The sequence below is a fragment of the Lampetra fluviatilis genome, chromosome 31 (genome assembly GCF_964198595.1).
Source record: "Lampetra fluviatilis chromosome 31, kcLamFluv1.1, whole genome shotgun sequence".
Classification (NCBI taxonomy): Eukaryota; Metazoa; Chordata; class Hyperoartia; order Petromyzontiformes; family Petromyzontidae; genus Lampetra; species Lampetra fluviatilis.
In genome coordinates this window covers 354,426-377,679 of record NC_136305.1, presented here as the reverse complement: position 1 = coordinate 377,679, position 23,254 = coordinate 354,426, and the positions used below count along the sequence as shown (strand labels likewise).

Here is a 23,254-nt window from a genome sequence, read left to right as displayed (position 1 = left end):
GTTACATACACTCACACTCGTGTTTACATAGTGAAGAAGGGAAAACAGATTGCTGTTTATTCTAAGATTCACATTGGCAAGGAGGCCCAATATTTACATTGCAGAAGTAAATTCATTGCCTACACACGAGGCTTGTCAAACATTTACGGTGGTTTTAGCGAAATAAATCGTTCAGTGCCACTACCATTTTCGAAAATACGTTCAGAATAAAGATTTACAACATACGTACATTTCCCCGATTTAGCATTGCCATTTGGCAAGAATTTTTTTTTTACAACGAGCAATGTTTAATATCTACTTATGAATCACGTACAGACACAAAGACAACAAAGATCCCCCATGTAGCCTTAACACTCTTTGGGCAAGTGCTGTGAGTGAGCTCCTGTGAAGGCTGGCACAGCACACGAGGGGGTGGGTGGCTAGCACCATGTCTGACTGCCTTTGTCTCCCCAGTGGTCATGTTTACACACTGCACCAAGTACTCATTTGAGGCTGAGTCGACCCAGAACCGGTTTAGAAAATCGTCACTGGTGTTGGCCATGAGCAGGAATCGAACTCGGGTGGCCGGGTTCGTAGTACAGCGTGCTGCTCCTGTGTAAACGCACACGCTAGCACGCACATTACACAACCTCGGAAAACCCGTGCACATTGCAACACATCCATCACACAAGACCTATCGTCATGGCTGAACAATACTTCTGACATCACGACCACAAATAAATTAAGCGGAACCGAGAGTGGGCGTGCTATTGTATCTCATCGCATTATTAAAAAAAAACCCATAAGAGCCAAGACACAAACCTACAGGATTATGCATATAGAATAAGTAAAATCTCTTAAGTTTATTTTACACAATGAAGATTGCTTAAAATGTGGATGTTTTGGGATTTAACTTCTGAAAACACCCATACACCCACTTCACTCGTAAAGAGTGCTAAAACACATTAAGGCACAAAGTTTCTTTGACAGTGTTTTGTATTCGGCAATTGAAGAGCATAAGCGCTCGCATTGTAAACGGTGGAAAGGTAAAGGCACAGCCCTGCAATGTCTCGCTCACGCCACTGCTGGCAGAAGGGGCCTTTCCACTCGAGTGAGCTCGAGAGAGCCTCTCTACAGGGGATTTGGCCGACTTCACCACGCTGGCCACGCGTTAGAGGATGCGGGACTACCCACTCTTTACCCCACCACACGCCACCTGCCGTTCGCCCCGCTGCTAAATACTCACATTTATAACCGTGAGGTGGATAGAGATTGGGCTGATGACCTCTGGACTTGACGTTAACATAGACTTCATCAGTGGCACTTTGTGCTTGTAAATCTTATTTTTACACAAAACATCACCTTGAACACACAACACACACACACCGTGCGGATCCTGATTGCCATTCGCAAATAATCTCTTGCAGGCAACATTTTCAAGCTGTTGGCATTTTCAAAAACGAAAACTTGTCAAGCGAACGGAAGTGACCACCAATGACTATGTCCGCGGAGTTTTGCATCCCTCTGAGTATGAGCTCCGTTCACTCACTCGGTGAATGTCCACGAGTGGTTATGAGGTCCGTAGTTCTTTTTTTTCTGTTCGCCAAAATGAGACTTTCCGTTTTTTAACAATAACGTGCATGCTCCAATAGTGTTACACCGTTCGTCTCAAATCGCACATGGACAAGTGTCTGGTGTCATCTTCATAACCTCGCCACCACGACCCGCTGGTGACGCAGCGTGCTTGGCATTGGCCCCGGTGCGGGGGATGGTAAGGGGTCCTCTGCCACCCCCCCCCCCCTCTTAGTCGCAGGCATCGGTGCAGTTGCACCACCTGCGCACTCAAAAAGAGAGCCGCACTCATGCTGTCACCCACTTGGCTACCTCTGACCCCTCCTACGTTTTCAGTTCTCGCTCTCCAACACCACGAGCTAGATCTTCAACTCTGCGGGGTTTGGGCCGTTGATGCTGAGGGGCTCCCCGTCACGCCTCGCTCGTCCCGCGATCGTCGTCGCGGTGGCGATGCCGTTGGCCCGCACGGAGCCGTGCAGTGTCACGGCGGCCTCCTCCGCGGGCTCCACCCCAGCCGGGCCGTCCGTCTGGTCCAGCGACGTCCTGCGGATGTCGGCGCGGACTCGCGTGACGCTCACGCGAGTCCGACGGCCGGATGGGGGGCTCTTCCCCCCTTCCTTGGGGAAGAGTTCCTGCGCCTTGGCCACGAACGCGTCGGCCATGTCCAGCTCGACGAGACGGTCCTAGGGAAGCAGCAGCAGCAGCTTAGTTTAGTTTTATTTGTATATATTTTTTAAGTGATTTATTTACCTTTCTTATACTTGCACTCCTGTCATGTTTTTGCGTTATTTGTTGCTGTAACGTTCTATCCCGCCCCTACTGGACATCTGTGAAAAAGAGCTTTATAGCTCATCGGATTCCACCAGTATAAATAAATATTCAGATTGTGAATACGTGAGATTCGGTCACGTATAAACTGACGCTAGATTTGATCGTCTTCATGTCGGTGGAAGATGTACGCCCAAGTTGAAGGTGAAGACCCTTGGCATGCGGAGCAGGCGGGGCACTCACGAGAACGTAGACGTATCTCTGCGGCGTCTCGTGCAGCTTGTTAAAGAGGTAGCTGCTGCGCTCCAGGGTCAGCAGCAGCGCGCGCGCCCGCCGAAGGTTGCGGAAATCCTCGGGACTCAACGCCGCATTCACCCGCAGCAGCTCGTCCTCCTGGCCCGATCGGAATCCTGAGACAACCGCGGAATGCAACAGAGGCGACGTCCAGACAGGGAGATCACACACCGTGACGCTCGCATTCGACCCCTGGCCCATAAGGTCATGCACATTGCTTTCTAGAGCAGCTTCCACGCAAAATCGTGAAAATGTAATCAAGGATGAGCAAATGGCTGAAGGCATGAAGCAATTACTGAACCAGTGCATTGACATCAGAGCAGATGACTAGGCTGAAGCGATCGTGAATATCGGATCTCGAGATGACGCTTCGAAAATTGTTTCTGCGTTGACAATTTCACTGCGAGTGTTGCCCTTTAGTTCGGTAATTTTGCCCATGTACCTTTCTGTGGCACCCCCTGATATTATACGTGCACGATAAAACTTGGCGTTGATTCCTTGCCCAGTGATGTGCGTGGTGTGCGGAGGGTGCACGAGTCTCCGTTGACGAGGTTCGTACCGAGCTGCCCCAGAACGAGCTTCCAGCGGTCGTTAATCTCTCGTCGTAGTTGCATCACGGCGCTGAGTCGCCTGTTCAGGTCCGTCCATTCCTGTGAAGGGAAACCAATCGTAACTCTATTGCCCATGGGCATTTGTCCCATAACTATTAGAATACCGGCGTGTTTTCCGACACTGTCCCGTGCGAGCTGCGCGTGTGTGATAATTACTGTGACAGTGATAATAATGACGATCATTTGTTTTTGATACAGCATCTTATACGCTGGGCCGACTCACGGCGCTTTACATCACATCGCATCCCAAACATTTAAGAGGGCACCAAAGTGTTACTATCCCCGTGGACACAAGGTGCCTCAGCACGTGGTCTGCGAACGTAGTAGGCTTTCACGAGCAATATCATCCATAATACAGGTCTTTTGGGTTAGATCGTGTAAATATATAAATGTGCCGTTAAACCCACTACCACCCGACACAGCCAATTAGTAAGGGTTGTCACGTAAACAAAACATGCCAATGCGTTACCTGTGTAGTGAGTCCAACGTCGAACTCAGATTGTAAATGTTGTGACTTTGCTCTCCAACACACCGGTGTGCTGTACAAGCAGCTCTCCTGCTATATGTTTCACCTGATGACGATTGCTTGTGTTGCGATCGAAACGTCGTAGTAAAATAACAAAAAACTACTTTTTGATCGCAACACGAGCGTTGCGATCTTTGAACCGATCTACGTAACTTTACTGAAAGACCCAAAGAATATTAATTCCTGCAGTCACGAAAGCTTAAAGTCAAGATTTGGACTTAGTCATTAACGTTGCATTGCAGCACCGAGTCACCCATTCATCTCCATCCTGCAGAGAGATGCACGGCAGTGTCCCTGCACCGTGTGTGTGTGTGTGTGTCTATGTCACACACGGCAGTGTCTCTGCATCGTGTGTGTGTGTGTCTATGTCACGCACGGCCGTGTCCCTGCGCGCGTGTCTCAGTTGCTCGGCAAGCTGAGCGACGAGCTGGTCGGAGGGCGAGTGCTTGTGCGTCGCGTCGTGAGGCTCGCTCCACAGAAAGGCCTCGTCGTCAAGGCGACGCCGCTTCATCTGCTCCTGGTAGCACAGCACCGAGTCCGCCTGGGCATGACTGCCAGTGTGCACGCACACGCACGCGACCAACCGATCAATCAAAACTGTCAATCAATCACAGATCAATCAATGAATCAGCCTCTCGATGGATCAATCAATGAAAGCCATGAAAATTGTCTGTAGATTTCTTGCCGGAGAGTATTTGTCTGAAAGAGATTCAGTGAAGGGTATCTGTGTGTGTGTCTCTCTATTTCCATATTGCAGTTATCAGACAGATCTCAGCAATCGATTTTTTTGTGAACAGTATTAGAACCCAAGTCTTAAAGGTCATCAAAAAGTGACTCCTCATTGTTGCCCATATATTGTACATACTGTGCAAAGGTGAATGTGAAGGGGTCATCATGGTGATTACCACTCAATGAATTTCCCATGAATAATTTGGATAATCTGAGTGGATCAAATTGGAATTACCCGGTGACTATTCGAATGAGATAACTTTCAAATTCCCCAAACAGAAATTGTTTCCGTTTAATGGCCACTGCTGTGCTCTGATTTGTGCATCGTTTTTGAGAGTCAGGTTATGATTAAAGATGCATTTTATTGGATGGAATCAATCACGTGCAGCTTATGTCGATCTCTGTGTCCTAAACACATTCTTTTGACAAAATAAACAGAAAGTAAACATTTTTATCCTGCTCGTGAATAGGACTAGTTTTGTGAAATTACGAAATATATATTTGCACATCATATTGATGTTTTGCAAATGCATTTTATTCTCTTATATTTCACTATTTTATTTACCAGGTAAAGCCCACTGAGCTACAGAAAGCTCTTTTTCAGAAGTGACCTGGCCACAAATGATAGCTCCACGAAGTGTCTTATCATCATGTGGAATTTTATAACAGCCAAATACTCTGCACGCATGTTTATAAATGTGGAGGAAAAAACGGAGGACCCGGAGAAAAATCCACACGACCAAAGGGGGAACATGCAAACTTTGAATATACAGTACAGACGTTACGGTTGGGACCGAATCCATGACCCCTTGCATACCAGGTGAGGGAGATTCGATCTCGCCAATAAACAACACCTATTTGAAACGCGGTGACTGATATAAACACACCTATCCAACACTTCCTTCTTTCTGCCAGATCCTGTAGTTGTTGTCACAGAGTTGAAACCCCACCTCAGTGACATGTTCTTACCGTAATCCACCTGTGCTCACAGACCTTTAAACTGCGGATGCTGCCGCTCACTCCTTTCGTAACCTACCCCCCTCCTCCTCTACCACCCCCACCACCTCCTCCACACCCAAACATCCCGCAAGCTTCACTTCGCACATACATCTACGCTACTCTCTCCCCACCTGCTTTAGAAACATGCGTTATTAGGCTGCTATACAATTAATAATCCACTTTATTGAGATACCAATTTGTGGCCAGGTCACTTCTGAAAAAGAGCTATATAGCTCAGTGGGCCTTACCTGGTAAAACAAAAATGGTTTATAGTTTTATTTAGAACAAAAGTCGCTAACCCCATCATTCCACACAATTTCTATCGTCCTCGGTTGCCGTTTCTAACTAAAGTTACCTCCACGTGCCGACAGCTCTGTGCTTGAAAAACAACGTAACGCACTTAGAGAAGTTTGCTATGTTATGGGCGCAATATATAAAATAAGGTTGTTGTTATTGTCACGGCATCATTAAAAAGTGCCGTTGTTTGCAAAGTAAGGCAAGAGAGGCGGGCAAGAGGGTTGGGACAGCAGTTCCCACGTGCGTCAGTGCCGTGGGACTCTCACCTAACGCTGGAAATGGAACACAGTGCTGACCTCCTGCCAGCAGCACGCGGTCTGCCTGCGTGGGCTCGCCCCAGCTCACAACTCCCATCAGCGGACCTCTGTGTCAGCAGCCGAGGTCTCCTAACCACACCTTCCCAAGGTCAAACTCCATTCAACTGGAGGCTGCCACTGCTCCACTCCTGCCGTCAGTCTGGAGCTCCCTCCCCCCGAGCCATCCACGCTTGCCAAGTCCCATGAGTCTGGCCTTATCCCTCTGCACAGAATTCATCTCTTTGCTCTGAACCTATGCGGTACAACAGTTTCCGACTGCACGATTCGTGCGGTACACACGGTAATATCTTCAACTACCCATGTGTACTACTCATGTACGGCCCTTTGTCAATCCGCTGCCGGATGAGGGTCTCCCGACGCCATGTGGGTCGTGAGAGTTATTTGACCATATTTGACCACGCAGGTCTGTGCGGGTTGGTGAAGTTGGGGATCATGGACTCGAGGACATAGAAGCACAGCACAACAAATATTTTTGCTGTGCTCTCCTCTGCTGCCCGCAGCGCACACAACAAGAGCCCAGATACCTATGACAACCTGGCTTGCATTTTGGTAAACCATCCCAGCAGCATCCAGGCTCCAAATTGTTTAGCTTCCAAGGTCCCTTGAGGTCGGGTCCACTCCACGCGATTTGGTCGCGGCATCCCACTGCCCACGCAGGTGTGTGTCTCGTGCACGTGGTCGCCGGCTGATGCGCTTCACGTGTGCTGACTACGCTTACTCGCTGAATTAGCTAATTCCTACGCTGGTGTCGCCGCCATGTGGATAAACCCAATCACATGAGCACCTCTGGCACTGTTGCCTCTTTGTTAAACATTTTCTGCTTACAGACTTTGGCACCGAGTTAATAAATAAATTAGGTCTCGATGAAAGCCCAAGGTTTTCCCACGTCTTTGTATTTTCAATTCCTTCCCTTGACTTTTACCACCACTGAAAACGAATTTCTTTAGAACTGCTGTTTGTGCTTAGTTTGTTGTCCTCCCACACCTCCGATGAGCACGGTCGGCTAGGTACGGTGCGAAAGAAGTTCCATATATACCACCCATGCCCGATGCCAATCACCCCATTGTTATTCACCTTGGTTATTTCAGTTCTAGTTGTTAAATGGGATACACCAATTGCAAAGCTAAAACTAAATTCAAACAAACAAAACGAGTTGTTCCAAGGGATTCCTCTGTGTGTGCAACAAACACTCCTCAAAATCACTGCAGAATGGCTCAACGATGGAGACGTTTAAGCCTGCGGCACCGCAGACTGCGTGTGTGTATGTTGAACTTCTTGTTCAACATACACACACACAGATTGTGTGTGTGTATGTTGAACTTCTTGTTCAACATCCACACACAGCCTGCGGCACCGCAGACTGTGTGTGTGTATGTTGAACTCCACTGACGGTCCCAACCTCAAGCACTTTCTTCAGCCACAAATGAACCATAATACCTTGTTGATCTTGTCAAGGAGCATAAACCATCACGCAAACTCCGGTCATCCTCGCAGCAGTGGCCTTTGGCTAGCATTCGCATCAAGATGGTCACCGCATCACGCGCCTTCAGATGCGCTTCTGCGGCAGTGTGCAACACTTCCTTCCGATTTTAGGTTGGCTACTGATGGTGCCGAAGAAGTTCAACACATCTACCTACATACATTCGCCAGCAATAAGGACATGCCTGCCGGCCAGAAACAAGTACAGTTGTACCGTGCACGCCTTGTCCTTTTGATGCTTAAGTTTAAAGAGCCACAAACCCTGGCTCGCTTGAGGCGGTGGCCCTCTCCAGACTGTGTGCAGAATGTACCCGAGAGTGGTGACGTCATCTTGACATGCAACAGCATGCTGGGATTAACACGTAGCAGGCTTTCGCGACCATTATCATCCATTATACAGGTTTGTTTTGGGGTTAGATTGCGTACATATAAATGTGTCGTTAAACTCGCCACCACCTGACACAGCCAATTAGTAAGGTTTGTTACGTAAACAGAACATGCCAATTAGTTACTAGTCCAGCACACCGCTTGTGTGTTGGAGAGCAAAAAATGTTGTGTCACTCGGGACACGATGGCGATTTGTCTGTACCACGCATTCGGCACGAGCTGGGCAGCCATGGGGGGGGGGGGGCTTCGAGTGTCCTCGAAACAAATCTGCTTTTACTTAAAAGCAGATGGAAGCAGAATTCCTTTCTGCATCTCAGCATATATGTACTGTATGTACTGTATGTAAAACAACCCATGTGCTTTAGTCCATCAGCCAGACCAATATTATCCAGCTGCTTTTTTCAAGTAAACTGTGGAGGTGAAAGTTGGTGGATCACACAAATGTTGTAAAACTTGCTTCCCGTGGGCGTCAAAGAAGTGCCATACCCTGGCTTGCCAGGAAAAGGCAGTAGAGCAATAACGTGGACTCCACCAGTCCCAACTGTATGGGATAAAGTGTTGCCCCCTCTCATGCATGAGTTTTTCGGGTGCTCCGGTTTCCTTCCACGTGTATAAACACTCATTAATTGGCCGATAACTGTGTAATATAGAGGAACGCAGAGTTTGGGCATTTGTTGGTGCCGGTGCATCGCTTAGCTGCTGCCTTCTCGCTCATCCATCTTTGATTCTTCCTCGCCCCTCCGAGTCGTCCCCTCTCTTAAATAGTTAGCGAATACCATGCGGCGCTTTACAAGTTGAAATGCTAAAGAAGGGATGTTGCGTGACTGTTTTCCCTGTGTCAAAAGCCATCCATAAGTGAAACATTTGTCAAATTGGTTTGTAAAGTCATTTAATTTTGCCATGCACTTGACTGTCATTTGCAGGTACAGGCACAACAGGGAAGTCATTCTGAGGCTCAACCAGCTCACACACGATGCACGTGACATGGGCACACTGGAGAGACGGGCTCGGACTTGGGAGGTAGGGCGTATAGTACAGCATCCGTGTACAGCGCGGTATTTGCTTTACAGCGGAATGTCACTGGAGTTGGGTTAATATCCTGTCGGCTCACGTGTGTGAAAGCATGTGACTCCACCAGCACCCCCACACGTGACCAGCATCAGGAACAGCCCCAGACAAACAGGGTCATGGTCCCGCGCTGCCTGCGTTCAAGGGGGCTCCACGGTGTACTACGCAAGACGCTTGTTAAGGCTCGCAGCTGCGACCTGGGCTATAAGTGGGCTCCCGTGAGATGCAGGTGGGCGCCATGGTGGCTAGGAGATGTTAACTACCTCGTCTGGTATGCAGGAGGATGTGGGTTCGATCCAGAACCTGACACCTGTATATTCGCAGTTTGCGTGTCTCTCTCCCCGTGATTGCATGGATGTATCCCCGGGTCCTTCAGTTTTCCCTCCACATTTGAAATCAACATCACGCTTTTTGAGTATTTGGCTGCTATGATTTTCCATATTATAAGCTAATTCGTTGAGCTATCATTTGTGATAGCCAGGTCACTTGTAAAAAAGAGCTATATAAATCAGTGGGCCTTAACTGGTAAAATAAAACATTGTTTCGTTTCTTCCATTAATGGAAAGCGAACTGAAATCGGGGAATGTGTCGGCCGGCATTGCGTAGTTTGTGTCCACCTGCGGAAACGAGCCCCAGAGTTGGTCTCGTTGGGAAATCCGGATGGCACGGCAAAGCGCGCCGCTCGTTATGGAGGACGTGAAGCCGGATTATCTGCCCGAGGATGCCGCTGTTTTATGGGGAGTCCAGGAGAGATGAAGTGCTCCGGCACGGGGTGTGATGCGTCCCTCGCCGCTATTTTAAAGAAGGGACCGCTTCTAAAAATAAAGCGTTACGGTGCTGGGGGTAGACTTACGCTTGACCAGCACAAGGCGCCCCAGGGCAAGTAGCCTGTGAGACCAAACCATGGACAAACGTCGAGGACAAATTCATAGCAGCTCTCCCTTCTACAGCTTCCCCGAATCTCTCATCTCCAAGCCCCAGCGCGTCAAACATGCCTCTGCCCAACTCTTCGCCCATGCCAGTAAATGAGACCACATCGCCCCAATACTCCAATCCCTCAAGTGGCTCCAATTCCGCCTTAGACGACCCCCCACACATCTCACTCTACTCCCCCCCCCCACACATCTCACTCTACTCCCCCCCCCCCACATTTCACTACTCCCCCCCCCACATCTCACTCTACTCCCCCCACATCTCACTCTACTCCCCCCCCACATCTCACTCTACTCCCCCCCCACACATCTCACTCTACTCCCCCCACATTTCACTCTACTCCCCCCCCACACATCTCACTCTGTATAAATCCATATTGCAGTGCGATGTTGTTGTTCTTGTTTTGCATTACTGTGCGGCGGTGCTCGCCTGAGCAGTGCGTGCCCCTGCACGCCCACCGAGAGGGCACACGCAGCGTGGACCCTCTCGTCCCCACATCCTGTTGGGGAACTCAGCTGTGCAGTGCCGCACGGTGAAGGGAGACAGCAACAGTCGCTCTGATCACCGTCTCCCTCCCCTGCGTGCACACGTCCTTACAAATCACGGTTGTCGAGTTGAACAACACAGCAACACTACCGCCACACGCCCACCCACCCTGCACCACTATCACCACTACCCACAGAAGCAGATACCACAGAGTTACATATGATATTCCTTTAAAGTGTCGCATTGTGAGAAAGGCGACGTGTCTCTTCCACGTGTGCTCTGACGGGATCTTTATTGAACACCGATGGACAAGCACAGCCACTGTTAGCTTGGGTTATTCATGGCCAGGAATCGGAATTGGGTTGCTGCGATGATAGATGCAGCTGTATGTGAACAAGGCCACGATTTCTCAAATGTAAACAAAGACAAATACTCATATAACAAAAAATATAATTTTTATTTATTTTCTTTAAACCTATCTATGTGACGTTACCGAAAGAGCCAAAGAATATGAATTCCTGCAGTCACGAAAGCTTTAAGTCAAGATTTAAAGATAAATATCCCCGTATAGCCCTAACAGACTGTAAGTGCTGTTAGCAAGCACCTATGGTATGCCCAGGACCGGTTCAGATGATCGTCACTGATGTTGGCTGTGAGCGGGAATCAAACCTAGGTCACCGGATTCGTAGCACAGCGCGCGAACCATTACACTACTGCTTCCCATAATGGAAACACACACGAACGTACCCACATGCCAGCTTTGACAAGCAGGCAATTCACAGAAATGCGAATGCAGGACCCTCCTGAAAATGATTCCTGAGGTTCAGCGAGGCTCTTCCGAGTAGACAGGCAAACCACACCTGCTCCCATCATTCTGGGGTCCCTTTTGGGAATCGTAGGAAAATGTATTTGTTTTTTCACAGTTGCAGATCACAGGCACAAAGGACCAAAATGCCAAGTGGTCAGCAATAAACAGCACTATTGAAGGTGTAGTAAATAGGAGTTCATAGATTTATTGATTTGAGCGAGGTTGCTCGAAGAACTTCGAATTAAGAGATGATGGGAGGGGAATTCCAAAGCAAGCAGTGTTGTGACCTGCAGTGTGGCGAGTGGATGGGTGGATGAGTGAGCAAACGAGTAGGGGAGCGAGTGTGTTGTGACCTGCGGTGTGGTGGTTCAACAAAGCATGGACGAGAAGAAACTTGATTTCCCAACATTGGTGTAGGAATCAATGCGTGAAGCTCATGGGAACGGTCGCCACTATAGAGGACCCGTTGGTTGTGAATGCTTCATGGTCGACGGTGCAACGTTGCGGAAAGCATTTGCAGGCAGCCGAGTGTACTTTTACATGAAGGCTATGAATGGCAAGAGCTTAACGACACAAATGCGTGCTTGAGTTTGATATCTCAATGAGTGTGTTTGTGGGAAAACCTACAGCGGAAAATGTGTGTGGTGAACACAAGCACCAGGGCAGAGACAGAGAGGCAGACACGCCTAGACAGAGTCAGTCTAGGCAGACCTAGACAGAAGCGGTCTAGGCAGACCTAGACAGAGGCAGTTCAAAGTGGTGAGCCGGGAGGTTGGAGGACTGCGGAGTGGACGACGAGATGGCAGTCTGGGACAGGAATGAGTGGACGTGGAGATGGCACTCTGGGGCAGGAATGAGTGGATGTCGAGATGACAGTCTGGGGCAGGAATGAGTGGACGTGAAGATGGCAGTCTGGGGCAGGAATGAGTGGACGTCGAGATGGCAGTCTGGGGCAGGAATGAGTGGACGTGGAGATGACAGTCTGGGGCAGGAATGAGTGGACTTCGAGATGGCAGTCTGGGGCAGGAATGAGTAGACGTGGAGATGACAGTCTGGGGCAGGAATGAGTGGACCTGGAGATGGCAGTCTGGGGCAGGAATGAGTGGATGTCGAGATGGTAGTCTGGGGCAGGAATGAGTGGACGTCGAGATGGCAGTCTGGGGCAGGAATGAGTGGATGTCGAGATGGTAGTCTGGGGCAGGAATGAGTGGACGTCGAGATGGCAGTCTGGGGCAGGAATGAGTGGATGTCGAGATGACAGTCTGGGGCAGGAATGAGTAGACGTGAAGATGGCAGTCTGGGGCAGGAATGAGTGGACGTGGAAATGACAGTCTGGGGCAGGAATGAGTGGACGTCGAGATGGCAGTCTGGGGCAGGAATGAGTGGACGTGGAGATGACAGTCTGGGGCAGGAATGAGTGGACGTGGAGATGACAGTCTGGGGCAGGAATGAGTGGACGTCGAGATGGCAGTCTGGGGCAGGAATGAGTGGACGTCGAGATGGCAGTCTGGGGCAGGAATGAGTGGACATGGAGATGGCAGTCTGGGGCAGGAATGAGTGGATGTCGAGATGGCAGTCTGGGGCAGGAATGAGTGGACATGGAGATGGCAGTCTGGGGCAGGAATGAGTGGACGTCGAGATGGCAGTCTGGGGCAGGAATTAGTGGAGAGGGAGGAGCAGGAAAGCAAACCCCACAAAGGTGGAGAAACAGGCCAGGAAAAAGAACAATACATTTTCGTTATAGACATGTTTAAATCAAACATAACTCTGTGAGTTGCAAACGGACATAAAAATCGACGGGAATATGGACACGGTATGTAACGTTTCCTTTGTCATGATTCTGTATGAGTAAGTTATACTAAGTGATTAATGTCAGCCGGAAATAGTCCTGAAGTTTGTTCTGGGTATTGTTTTTGGTACGCGAGCCACATCCAACTCTGGCTGCAAGAAATCAGTGTACGATAATGATGCATACAAAGGCTTTTCGGAATATAGGGTACAATAATACACAATTATTGTGGATAGCTGTACGTTGTACTCTAGCGGTAGTGCCTAACGCTGTAATAAGCCAAGCTGCTCCAAGCCTGCCCTAGCAGCGAAGATATCGAGTGGTAACTTAAGCCCCTGGATTATATCACACCCGGCTTCGCCCGGGACTTGGATTCACCACGCCCGGCCGCCTTTGTCTCCCCAGTGGCGATATTCACACACCACACCAGTTAATTGTTTGAGGCTGAGTCAACCTAGGGGTGGCCCAGGACAGGGCCAAATAATCGTCACGTCGACATATGTGACGTCACAGCTCACTTGCCGTGCAACATCTCTGCATTGTTGCCCCCCCCACCCCCCAAAAAATACCAAAGTGTATTTTTATAATTTTTGCATGGTGTACAGTCTGGAAAGTACCCACATGGCACATTTGCAGTTTGTTGCATGTCGGGAAGTACGCTAAACATTTTGGACAGACACACACATTCACAAATTTCCCTTTTTTTTAATATATATAGACGACTTACTGTAGTTGAGTGTAAACGTTGATGTGAGAGTGAACGACCTCTGGCCCTGCGTGGTATCGAGTGGGTGCCGCTTGAGGAATCTTACAAACCCCCCACCACACAGCAGCCCCCCAGGGAGGCGACTTGAGGTGTGCAAGTGTCGTGGCCACTGCTGCTGCTGCTGAGGCTGTCCAGCTCGCGTGTCGTGTGTACATGTGTTTGGATGTCGGCACGTTTGTCGTGTGTACACGGTGCTAAACTTATTTTGCATCGTACGTAGACAACCGCGAACAAACTAAACACAGGAAGCGCGTGTGGGCCTCCCCTAGGCCGACTCAGCCTCAAATGAGTGCCTGGTGCGGCGGTGTGCAGTCAACATCGCCACGGGGGAGACAAAGGTGGCTGGGCGTCGGGCTGGCCACCGACCCCCTGTTGCCTGAACCGGCTGCAGGGGCAGCGAGTGCTGTGAGCGAGTAGCAGCCATGAAGGTCGGAGCGGCACACGAGGGGGTGGGTGGCCGACACCACGCCCGGCCGCCTTTGTCTCCCCCGTGGCGATGTTTCTACACACCGCTACACCAGGTACTCGTCTGAGGCTGAGTCGACCTAGGGGAGGCCCACACACGTAGTCTGGTTCACTCACTCGAGCCAGCCCGGCCTTCACAGCTCCACTGGGACCCGGCCCAGAGCGACTCGCCGTGGCTCACCTGATGAGCGGCTCCCTCTCTCCCGGCTCTTCTGGGGGGCAGCAGCAGCAGCAGAGGCCCCCCCAGGACGTGCGGCCCCCCCCCGAGCGGCTCCCCCCCGAGCGGCCCCCCTGGGGGGAGCGGCCCCCCATCCTCACGCGGCCTCCGCGGGCTGCCCCCGGGGCGCAACCCGAGCGGTTGAGGCCGCCGCCGCTGCCGCTGTTGTGGTGGTTGTTGTTGTGGTTGTTGTTGTGGTTGTTGTTGTGGTTGTTGTTGTGGTTGTTTTGTGGTTGTTGTTGTGGTTGGTGTTGTGGTTGTTGTTGTTTTGTGGTTGTTTTGTGGTTGTTGTTGTGGTTGTTGTTGGTGTTGTGGTGGTTGTTGTTGGTGTTGTGGTTGTTGGTGTTGTGGTGGTTGTTGTGGTTGTTTGTGCTGTGGTTGTTGTTGTGGTTGTTGTGGTGGTTTTTGTGGTTGTTGTTGTTGTTTAGCTGTGATGATGGACGCAGTGGCTGAGCTGAGCGCTCTGCTGCGGCTGGTCTCGGTTCAGAGCTGCGCCGAGCCACGCTCGTGTCTGTCGCTGTATGTGCGATACTGTGTGTGTGTTACTGTGTGTGTCACTGTGTGTGTGTTACTGTGTGTCTCTGTGTCTCTGTGTGTGTGTTACTGTGTGTGTGTTAGTCTGTGTGTGTTACTGTGCGTGCGTGTTACTCTGTGTGTGTTAGTCTGTGTGTTACTGTGTGTGTTACTGTATGTTAGTATGTGTGTGTGTTACTGTGTGTGTGTGTTACTGTGTGTGTTACTGTGTTACTGTGTGTTAGTCTGTGTGTTACTGTGTGTGTGTCTCTCTGTGTGTCTCTGTGTGTGTGTTACTGTGTGTGTGTCTCTCTGTGTGTGTGTTACTGTGTATGTGTGTCTCTGTGTGTGTCTCTCTGTGTGCGTGTTACTCGCGTGCCTGTGGGCCAAGTACGCCGAGCTCAAGGCTCGCAGGTTTCGAGCTCGCGGCACGGGGGGGGGGGCAGCAGCAGCAGCTGAGTGGCTACTCAGCAGCGAGCAGCGAGCCCAAGAGGCGGATGCGATCTCCTGACGCGTGCCACAGTCACATGCACACGGCGCCTGGGCGGTGGGTTGGTCGGTGGTGGGGTGCTAATGATGCTGATGATGATGGGGCTGAAGTGGGTGAGAGTGTGTGGGTGTGTGTGGGTGTGTGGGGGGATGTGAGTGGGTGTGTGGGGGCATGTGGGTATGTGTGTGTGGGTGTGTGTGGGGGTGTGTGTGGGGGGGGTGAGTGTGTGGGTATGTGTGTGGGGTTGAGTGGGTATGTGGGTGTGGCTATGTGTGTGGGTGGGTGTTTGTGAGTGTGTGGGTGAGTGTGGGGATATGTGGGTGTGTGTGGGGTGTGTGTGAGTGGGTGAGTGGGGGGGTATGTGGGGGTCTGAGTGGGTGTGGGTGAGTGTTTGTGGGTGTGTGTGTGTGGGGGTGTGTGTGTGGGGTATGTGTGTGAGTGTGTGTGTGAGTGGGTGTGTGTGAGTGTGTGGGTGTGTGTCGGTTGCGTAACGCTGTGTGGAAGCTACCTGGTCTGTCGCTCCGCACGAAGCTTCAGGTCTTCTCGGCCACGGTCATTCCCTCCCTTCTCTACGCTTGCGAAACGTGGACCCCCCTAGTGGAGCATCTTCGCCGGTTGGAAACATTTAGGCTGGCCTGCCTACGATCCATCCTGGGTTTGACCAGGCTGGATTGTGTGAGGAGCTCACAAGTCCTTGAAAGATCTGGGCAAAGTCCCATCAGTGAGCTCCTCCGGCAGGCAAGGCTGCGTTGGCTGGGTCATGTAGCCCGCATGCCCAGCCACCGCATGCCTAAACAGCTTTTGTTCGGCCGGATCGAGGGGGCTAAACGGGCGCGGCACGGGCTAGAGAAGAGATGGAGTGATGTGGTACAGGAGGACGTGGAGCTGAGTGGACTTGCCGATGACTGGTACCAGCGGTGTCAAGATCGGCCTCAGTGGAGGAGGCTCGTGAAGGACGCTACTGGGCAGTTGGAGGCAGTCGCCCTCCAACAACAACGGAGGGCGGAGGAGCGACGCTCACAACAACGAGCGGAGCGCCGGGTGGCTAAAGCACAGCAAGTTGGCACAGTAGGGGGCACAGGTGGTGCATCAGCCAGTCATCTCGGTCATCTCGGTCAGTCGACCCGTGGCACCTGGGTCTGCCCCGTGACCTCCTGCCAGCGGGCGTTCGACACTTCACGTGGCCTCAAGGTGCACATGGCCTGGCACAAGCGTCGTGGTGACGTCACCGCCACTTAGTGGCGAATGGCGGTTGTTGTTGTTGTTGTGTGTGAGTGGGTGGGTGTGTGTGTGAGTGGGTGTATGTGGGTGTGTGTGGGTGTATGTGGGGGTATGTGGGGGTATGTGGGTGTGTGTGGGGGTATGTGTAAGTGTGTGGGTGTGTGTGAGTGGGTGTGTGTGTGTGAGTGTGTGTGTGAGTGGGTGTGTGTGGGTGTATGTGGGGGTATGTGGGTGTGTGTGGGGGTGAGCGAGTGACCATACCGGTCAGCCCATAACCCCGTATGTTTTCGTCTGCAGGGAAATTGAGTTTTCAGTTCCATACGGCGGCGTACAGCCGTTTAAATACGGGCACAAATGTGTTGTTGTCTTATTGTGTTTCTCCCTTGTGATGGGCCTTTGTAGGATGACCGCTGAGATTTAGAAGGGCACGGGGTGACCAGTAAGGTTTGAATTGGCCTGTAGCAAGGTCAGGGGGCACTGACCAGGGTGAGGTGGGGAGTGTGGAAGTGCCCTACGAACCCGGCCACCCGAGTTCGATTCCTGCTCATGACCACCGACACTGGCGATTATTTGAACCGGTCCTGAGCCTCCCTGCTGTTGACTCAGCCTCAAATGAGTACCTGGTGCGGTGGTGTGTAATAAACATCGCCACTGGGGAGACAAAGGCGGTCGGGCGTGCTGCTGGGCACCCACCCCCGTGTGCCGTGCCGGCCTTCATTGGTGCGGCTCGCTGACAGCACTTGCCCCACCGGTCTGTTCAGGCTGTAGGAGGCATCGTTGTTTTTGTGGAAACAAACAGGAAGATTACGGGGCAGATTTGGGGGCAGCTGAGAGTCGGTCTTAGTGCGCGTGTGGAGCTGAGCTTGGAGGTCGCAATGCGCCTGAAAGAGGCCGCGTGGCGCGTGCGTTTGTCCGGCGCGCTGTGACAAAAGGTTCAGGATATCGCTGTACAGTACATACAGTGCATGCAGTACTGTACAGGACAGTGTCCCCCACCCTCTAAATCTCAGTGGCCTGACGCGGCGCCCGCGTCGCGTTCATCTCCCACGCGGCTCGCAGCGCACCTGGTGACGTCACTCACCTGGGGGGCACCTGTGGTGACGTCACTGGCGGGCCCGCGTCACGTGGCCCTCGTCACGTGGCGCTGTTGTTGTTGAACGCGAGCCGTGTTGTTGTAGTTGTTGTTGTGCGGCGTTCGACCCGGGGGGTTATTCTGCCAGAACCGATTTGTGCCGCGGAGGATTAAGTTTGCGCGATGTTTAAATTTCGTCATCACGTGGTGACAGATGCAGTGTTTTGTTGTTGCTATTCTTAATCGCTTTTTGCGTTTCTCGTGTTGGTGACCTCGGCCACTCTTGCAAATGACACTTATCCTGGTGTGTTGAGTTTTCACCTGGTTGAACTAAATAAACGTTAACTTTTGAATGTATCATCGATATCCATGGCAAAAGCACCGCTGGATGAAGGCGACTCGCAGTGACGGGTCCCGGACTCCAGGTGTGCGATGTCGTGCCGCCCGTGCCGCCTCTGTTGTCTTCACATGTCTCACGCCTCCCCCCACACCCCCCCCACACACCCTCCCGCCCACACACCACCCCTCCCCCACAAACCCCCCCCCCCCACACACCGCCCTCCCACACTACACCCCACACACACCACCCCCAAACACACCACCCCCCCACGCACCACTCCCCCACGCACCACCCCCACACGCACCACCCCCCCACGCACCACCCCCCCACACACCACCCCCACACACACCACCCCCACACACACCACCCCCACACACACACCAGCCCCCCCCACACACCACCCCCACACACACCACCCCCCCATATCCCACCCGACAGCTCCCACCTGGTCGCGCAGGTTTTTCAACTCGGCACTGCGACGAAGAAGCCCCATTGCCCGAAACGTCGCCCCATAGTTTAGTTTCCCCCCTGTTGGGGCGGTGGCATTGGCGAATGTGTTGGGCCCCTGTCTGCACGAGGGGGTGGGGGGGGGCTTCCTGTGCGCCACTCACCTGCCCCCCCCCTCCTCGTGTGTGTCGGGAGGCGACGTACGGCGCGAAAGAAGTTCTGCTTCCACAATTGGGGTGCCGCGATATGGCGATATGGTTTATTTTACGATATACGGTATATCGTGGGTTGAGCGACTTGTCAACGATATATAAAATACACAAATATAATATATCCTACGATATATCGTGCGATATACGTCTATGATTAATGTGTTGGGTTCCTGCCTAGATATATAACATCCACGGTCATCGTAATCGTGTTTTTATATGATGATCGTTTAATTTTACAAAAGGTAATTTCCCCTAAGGATTGTTCACGAAATAATAAATAAAATCACAATGCAACGTAAAGTACTTTACAGCAATGGATTTATCGCAGAATCTATCAAATGTGTTTTTGGTGAAACGCTACAGGATGAATTGTCGGCATTATAGTTATATGCCATCATTACCGTAATAGCACTCATTAAACAATTAGTTTGTGACGCACAGCGTGTGAGTTATACTCGTGATAGTTCGTGTGATGGCAATGCTGATCGTGTTGCTGATGGCAGGTTACGTTGAGTGAACTGCAGTTTGAAGAACTTTGAAGCGATCTATTTGAAGCACAGCAAAGCGCAACAAGTAGACATACCTAAAACCTAATAGTTACGAAGCTAAGGCGACTGATATCGCGATAATTGTCATATCGTGAAACGTGAATTCGTATCGCCCCGTGAGAAATTACATCGCGGCCCCGCTAGGGGGAGACACGCGCCAGTGAAACCTTCAGCAGAGAAGCTCTGAAGCGTCCACGTGTGGGGTACATCTCGAGACGCGGCGAGGCAGAAGGTCCATTGCCAGAAACGTCGCCTCATACACCCGTTCCCCCTATCAGGGCAGTGCATACCGATGAATGTGTTGCGTGTCTGCTTATCCAGGGCTCCCAAGGTCGTCGAGCGGGCGGCCCCAGCACTGCGAGTGCCTCTGTGCGCGCCCTGCCGCTAGGGGGCGACAGGCGCGGGGGATTCTCGCGCAGAGACCCGCGGACGACGCGGATTCGTGACGCGCCCCAGTGGGGCTGCAAATGCACGCATGAGGAGTGATTATCCTGGGAGCAAGCGCCATAGGAATGGAACATCGGAAGGGTTTGTTATTTTCATAGCAGTCTTTCTCGCAGCAGCGGCTGTTGGCTGGCCATCGAACAAAGACGGTCACTGCATCACGCGCCTTCAGATGCGCTTCTGCGGCCGTCTGCAATATTCTTCCCGGTTTGTGGAAGCCACTGGAGCTATCCACTTTTACAAAATATAGATTGAAAACGCATTTCTGTGGAACTGTTTTTGTATTTAGTTGTCCTTCCCCTGCACCTCCGATTGGCACGGTTGTAAAGAAGTTCAACATACATAGATAGCGGGGAGGGGAGAGAATCCGCATGAGAGACGGGACGAAGCCGCTTCCCAGAGAGTCACAGGCAGTGGAGGAGAGGAAGGACGAGACTCTTGACGTGCAGTGTGGACGGTAATTCGTGGGTTCAGTGAATTGTCAGCAGATTTTTATCAACGAGGGTCGGGGATGGTAGAGGAGGTGGCGTCGCGGCGTCCGTCACGGGGTGTCGCTCCCCACGGGGTGTCGCTCACACCTTGGCAGGCTGAGTCGTGTTTCAAATTCAGACGGCACTTTTTTTTGTATTGAGAAATCACCTTCATACTTATTTCATAATAATAAAAATGCGTTACCAGTAACTTGTGCGGCTTTTTAAGATGTACACGACTGACAAGAGCTCAATTAGGAGCCCTTCACACTGTTACATCTCACGGGCTCATGTTTTCTCTACCTCCGTCTGCTTGTCCATCCACTGCTGGATGAAGGCCTCCCTCCCCACGACCCACACTTGGTGCGGATTGTTCGGCGTGACTTCCCCACTGAATATCGTTTACAGGTTTTAAAAATTTGAATTGCTCCATCTAGTTGGTTTGGTAATATTTCACAGTTTTTAATATTTTTTTAGAAATCGTGCTTTTCAGCCGTATCTTATCTTGTATCTCGTCAAAACGGTGGTTTTAATGCAGAATTTTGCCGTGACTTTGTATGATATCATTACAGCTTTAATTTGTAAACAAAAATTACGTCTTTATTTGCCTGCGTATGAGACTTTAAAGGGTTAAATATCGACCCCAGTGGTGGAATATCGACCCGTAGTGGCCAATGTCGTCAAAAACGTTATTCCGGATGTATTTTAGACGTGTATGTCGTTAACTTTTACTTATTTACACGATTTACTTTGCACAAAAAATTCTGAAATTAAAAAGTTAGATTTCAATTCTAGATTTGAAGCTTTCGTGACTGCAAGGATTTATACTCTTAGGTTTTTTCGGTAAAGTCACGTAGGTAGAAAAATAGAAAAAATAATAATAGAACTAAAATAATAAATCACGACGTTTCGGAGGCAACACAAGCTTCCGTCTTCAGGTGGAACCGTCACAGCACAATTGCTGTATCAAGTAAAGAGAAGTCCCAAGAGACCCGACCTTATATATACTGGTTAAGGGGGGGGGGAGGAGCCAGGATGGGCCGCGGGAGAGGAGTTGTTGTGAGATGGTTAGTACGGCTCCTGCGGCTGCTGGGACTGAGCCTTTGTCATGTAGATGGCAGAAGCAGATGAGCAAGTCAGGACCAAGCAGCCCCTTGCTATGCTGCCGGGTGGGTAAAACTCAAGGCAGGCAACCAGCGTGTGAAAAAAGAAGCTGAACATGATCAAACAAAACTGGATGTCTATCAGTAAACTGTACGGTAACTAAAGAATAGTACCTGTCAAATAAGATGGTCCAAATATGTGTAGATACATCTTTTTTGCATGGTTAATAACATCTTTCCAATGATTACTCAGTTTGTACCCATCATCACGGTTGAAGTTATGTCTATTTTTTTTTTACCTTACGTGACTTTACCGAAAAAACCTAAGAGTTAGATTTCAACCCCAGACTCGCAGCTCCACGAGGTTACAATACGGTGGTGGCGCTACATGGGATTCGCCCTCTGGTGAAGGTAATAATATCGCGATCTGTAATGCACACGAGTTGATGAGCAAGGTGTCATCTGCGTAGGAATGTATCCGACACCAAAGCTGTCGACCGACGGGAGATGTGCAGGCCGCGAACAGCAGGGAAGAGGCGAGCACAGAACAGCCGACGGAGCTTGGTTTGCGCGCGGTTTACGGGGCTACGCTCTGGGCGGCAGGGGACGGTTCAGCAAAATCCATTGTTCTCCTGTGCTTCTATGCTCCCGCGTCTGTGCTCTATGCGACGTGTGTCGGTATCGCTAGAGCGGACAGCCCAGGGCTAAATATATTTCTCTTCTTGACAACGGATATGTTTTAAATTCCATTTATAGATCACGCTTAATCATCTTTCAATTGAATATCGATACATTATTGGACGGATTTAATCAGTGGAGATTACCTGCCATGACGTATGCATCAGAAACCTCGTGCGCGTCGACCGAGTATGAAGGGTACCGTGCAGTGACCCACGTGGTTGTGCGCACGACTGACGTTCGGAACCCGGTAAGGTCGAAACATTCCATAAATAGCTCCCCTCTTGAACCCGACAACAAGTGCGGCTGAGACGCTTGAAGTGACGGGTAAATATCGTCGCGGGTTGTATTCGGACCGCGGGCCGAACCTCCTCCAGCGCTGGTATATATACGCTGGGCTGCAAATGAAAATACATTACTGGGGGAACTAATCAATCATTCCCCGTCCCCCCACTAGATCTGAGGAGGAGGGGGAAGAGCTTCGCTCTGCGTGTGGGCCTCTATGCGTGTATGTGGATCTGAGCGTGACTGTGGAGTTCTGTACGTGTCGGCGGGTCTCTCTGTTAGTCTCGGGATCTGCCTGTGAGTCAAATACATTAAAAGACGAATCCTTGTTTTTTTCCGGAACTCAGTTGGGTTCAAATTTTCACCCCCACCACGGCGTTGCGGGGCGTCTTGACCTATTTTACCACTGGGTTGACCAAAGATTTGAATTTGCAGCACGCACGATGCGGGTATGTGCACATATTCACATACAAGTGAAGCGACACATCATGTACACAAGCGAGGTACGCCTCTCTCGCCCACAGGTCGATGTCCACTCCAGAACTTTGTGTGGCCTTGATAGAGAGTAAAAAATAACTATCGATCATGAGCATGAGACTGGGCAGCTGCTCCATACGCAAAGTGTGACCTCAATGCAGTCAGCTGCTGGGTCCCGCGTGCTGGACCAAACGATCGGGAGTTCAGGCATCGAGGAGAGATGGAACAGAGGCGATTATGTTATGGAGATATTTCACCTGATAATCCCTTGAGGTGAAACATGTATTTAGCAAGCTTACAGCCCCGAGGTAGTGGTAGAAATTCCAAATTCCTATGGCGGGAATCGGTCTATGCACTAGACAACCTCTGGTTACTCCCCCACAAAGATATACCAATTTTGTCGACCCTGGAGGGATGATGGGCTGAGTAAACCCCCAACCAGGATTTAAATTCGCAACCTTCTG

General features: G+C 50.8%; 2 protein-coding genes across 2 annotated transcripts in view; one reads left to right on the top strand and one right to left on the bottom strand.

Moving 5' to 3' along the window:
* Positions 1–46: 46 nt before the first annotated feature.
* LOC144943381 (melanoregulin-like) lies at positions 47–14,585 on the bottom strand. The gene is made up of 5 exons (XM_078870743.1): positions 14,455–14,585; positions 4,127–4,301; positions 3,173–3,263; positions 2,563–2,729; positions 47–2,234 (listed from the first exon to the last, which is right to left on the bottom strand). The coding sequence occupies exons 1-5, from the start codon at positions 14,583–14,585 to the stop codon at positions 1,911–1,913; spliced, it is 888 nt and encodes a 295-aa protein (XP_078726869.1). The 3' UTR covers positions 47–1,910.
* ENDOU (endonuclease, poly(U) specific) overlaps positions 8,971–23,254 on the top strand; it is a 28,248-nt gene continuing 13,964 nt past the window's right edge. The window contains exon 1 of the mRNA XM_078870774.1: positions 8,971–8,978. The gene's annotated coding sequence lies outside the window, so the exon portion shown is untranslated. The remainder of the gene's footprint in view (positions 8,979–23,254) is intronic.

What these genes read in the sequence shown, in the direction of transcription:
- LOC144943381 (XM_078870743.1), bottom strand. Translation starts at nt 14,585, where the DNA reads ATGGGGGGCCGCTCCCCCCAGGGGGGCCGCTCGGGGGGGAGCCGCTCG. An exon ending in ACGCGCGCAGGGACACGGCC is followed by an intron (nt 3,264 to 4,126) that starts GTGCGTGACATA and finishes TTCCCTTCACAG; the next exon opens with GAATGGACGGACCTGAACAG. An exon ending in GCTCGTTCTGGGGCAGCTCG is followed by an intron (nt 2,730 to 3,172) that starts GTACGAACCTCG and finishes CGGTTGTCTCAG; the next exon opens with GATTCCGATCGGGCCAGGAG.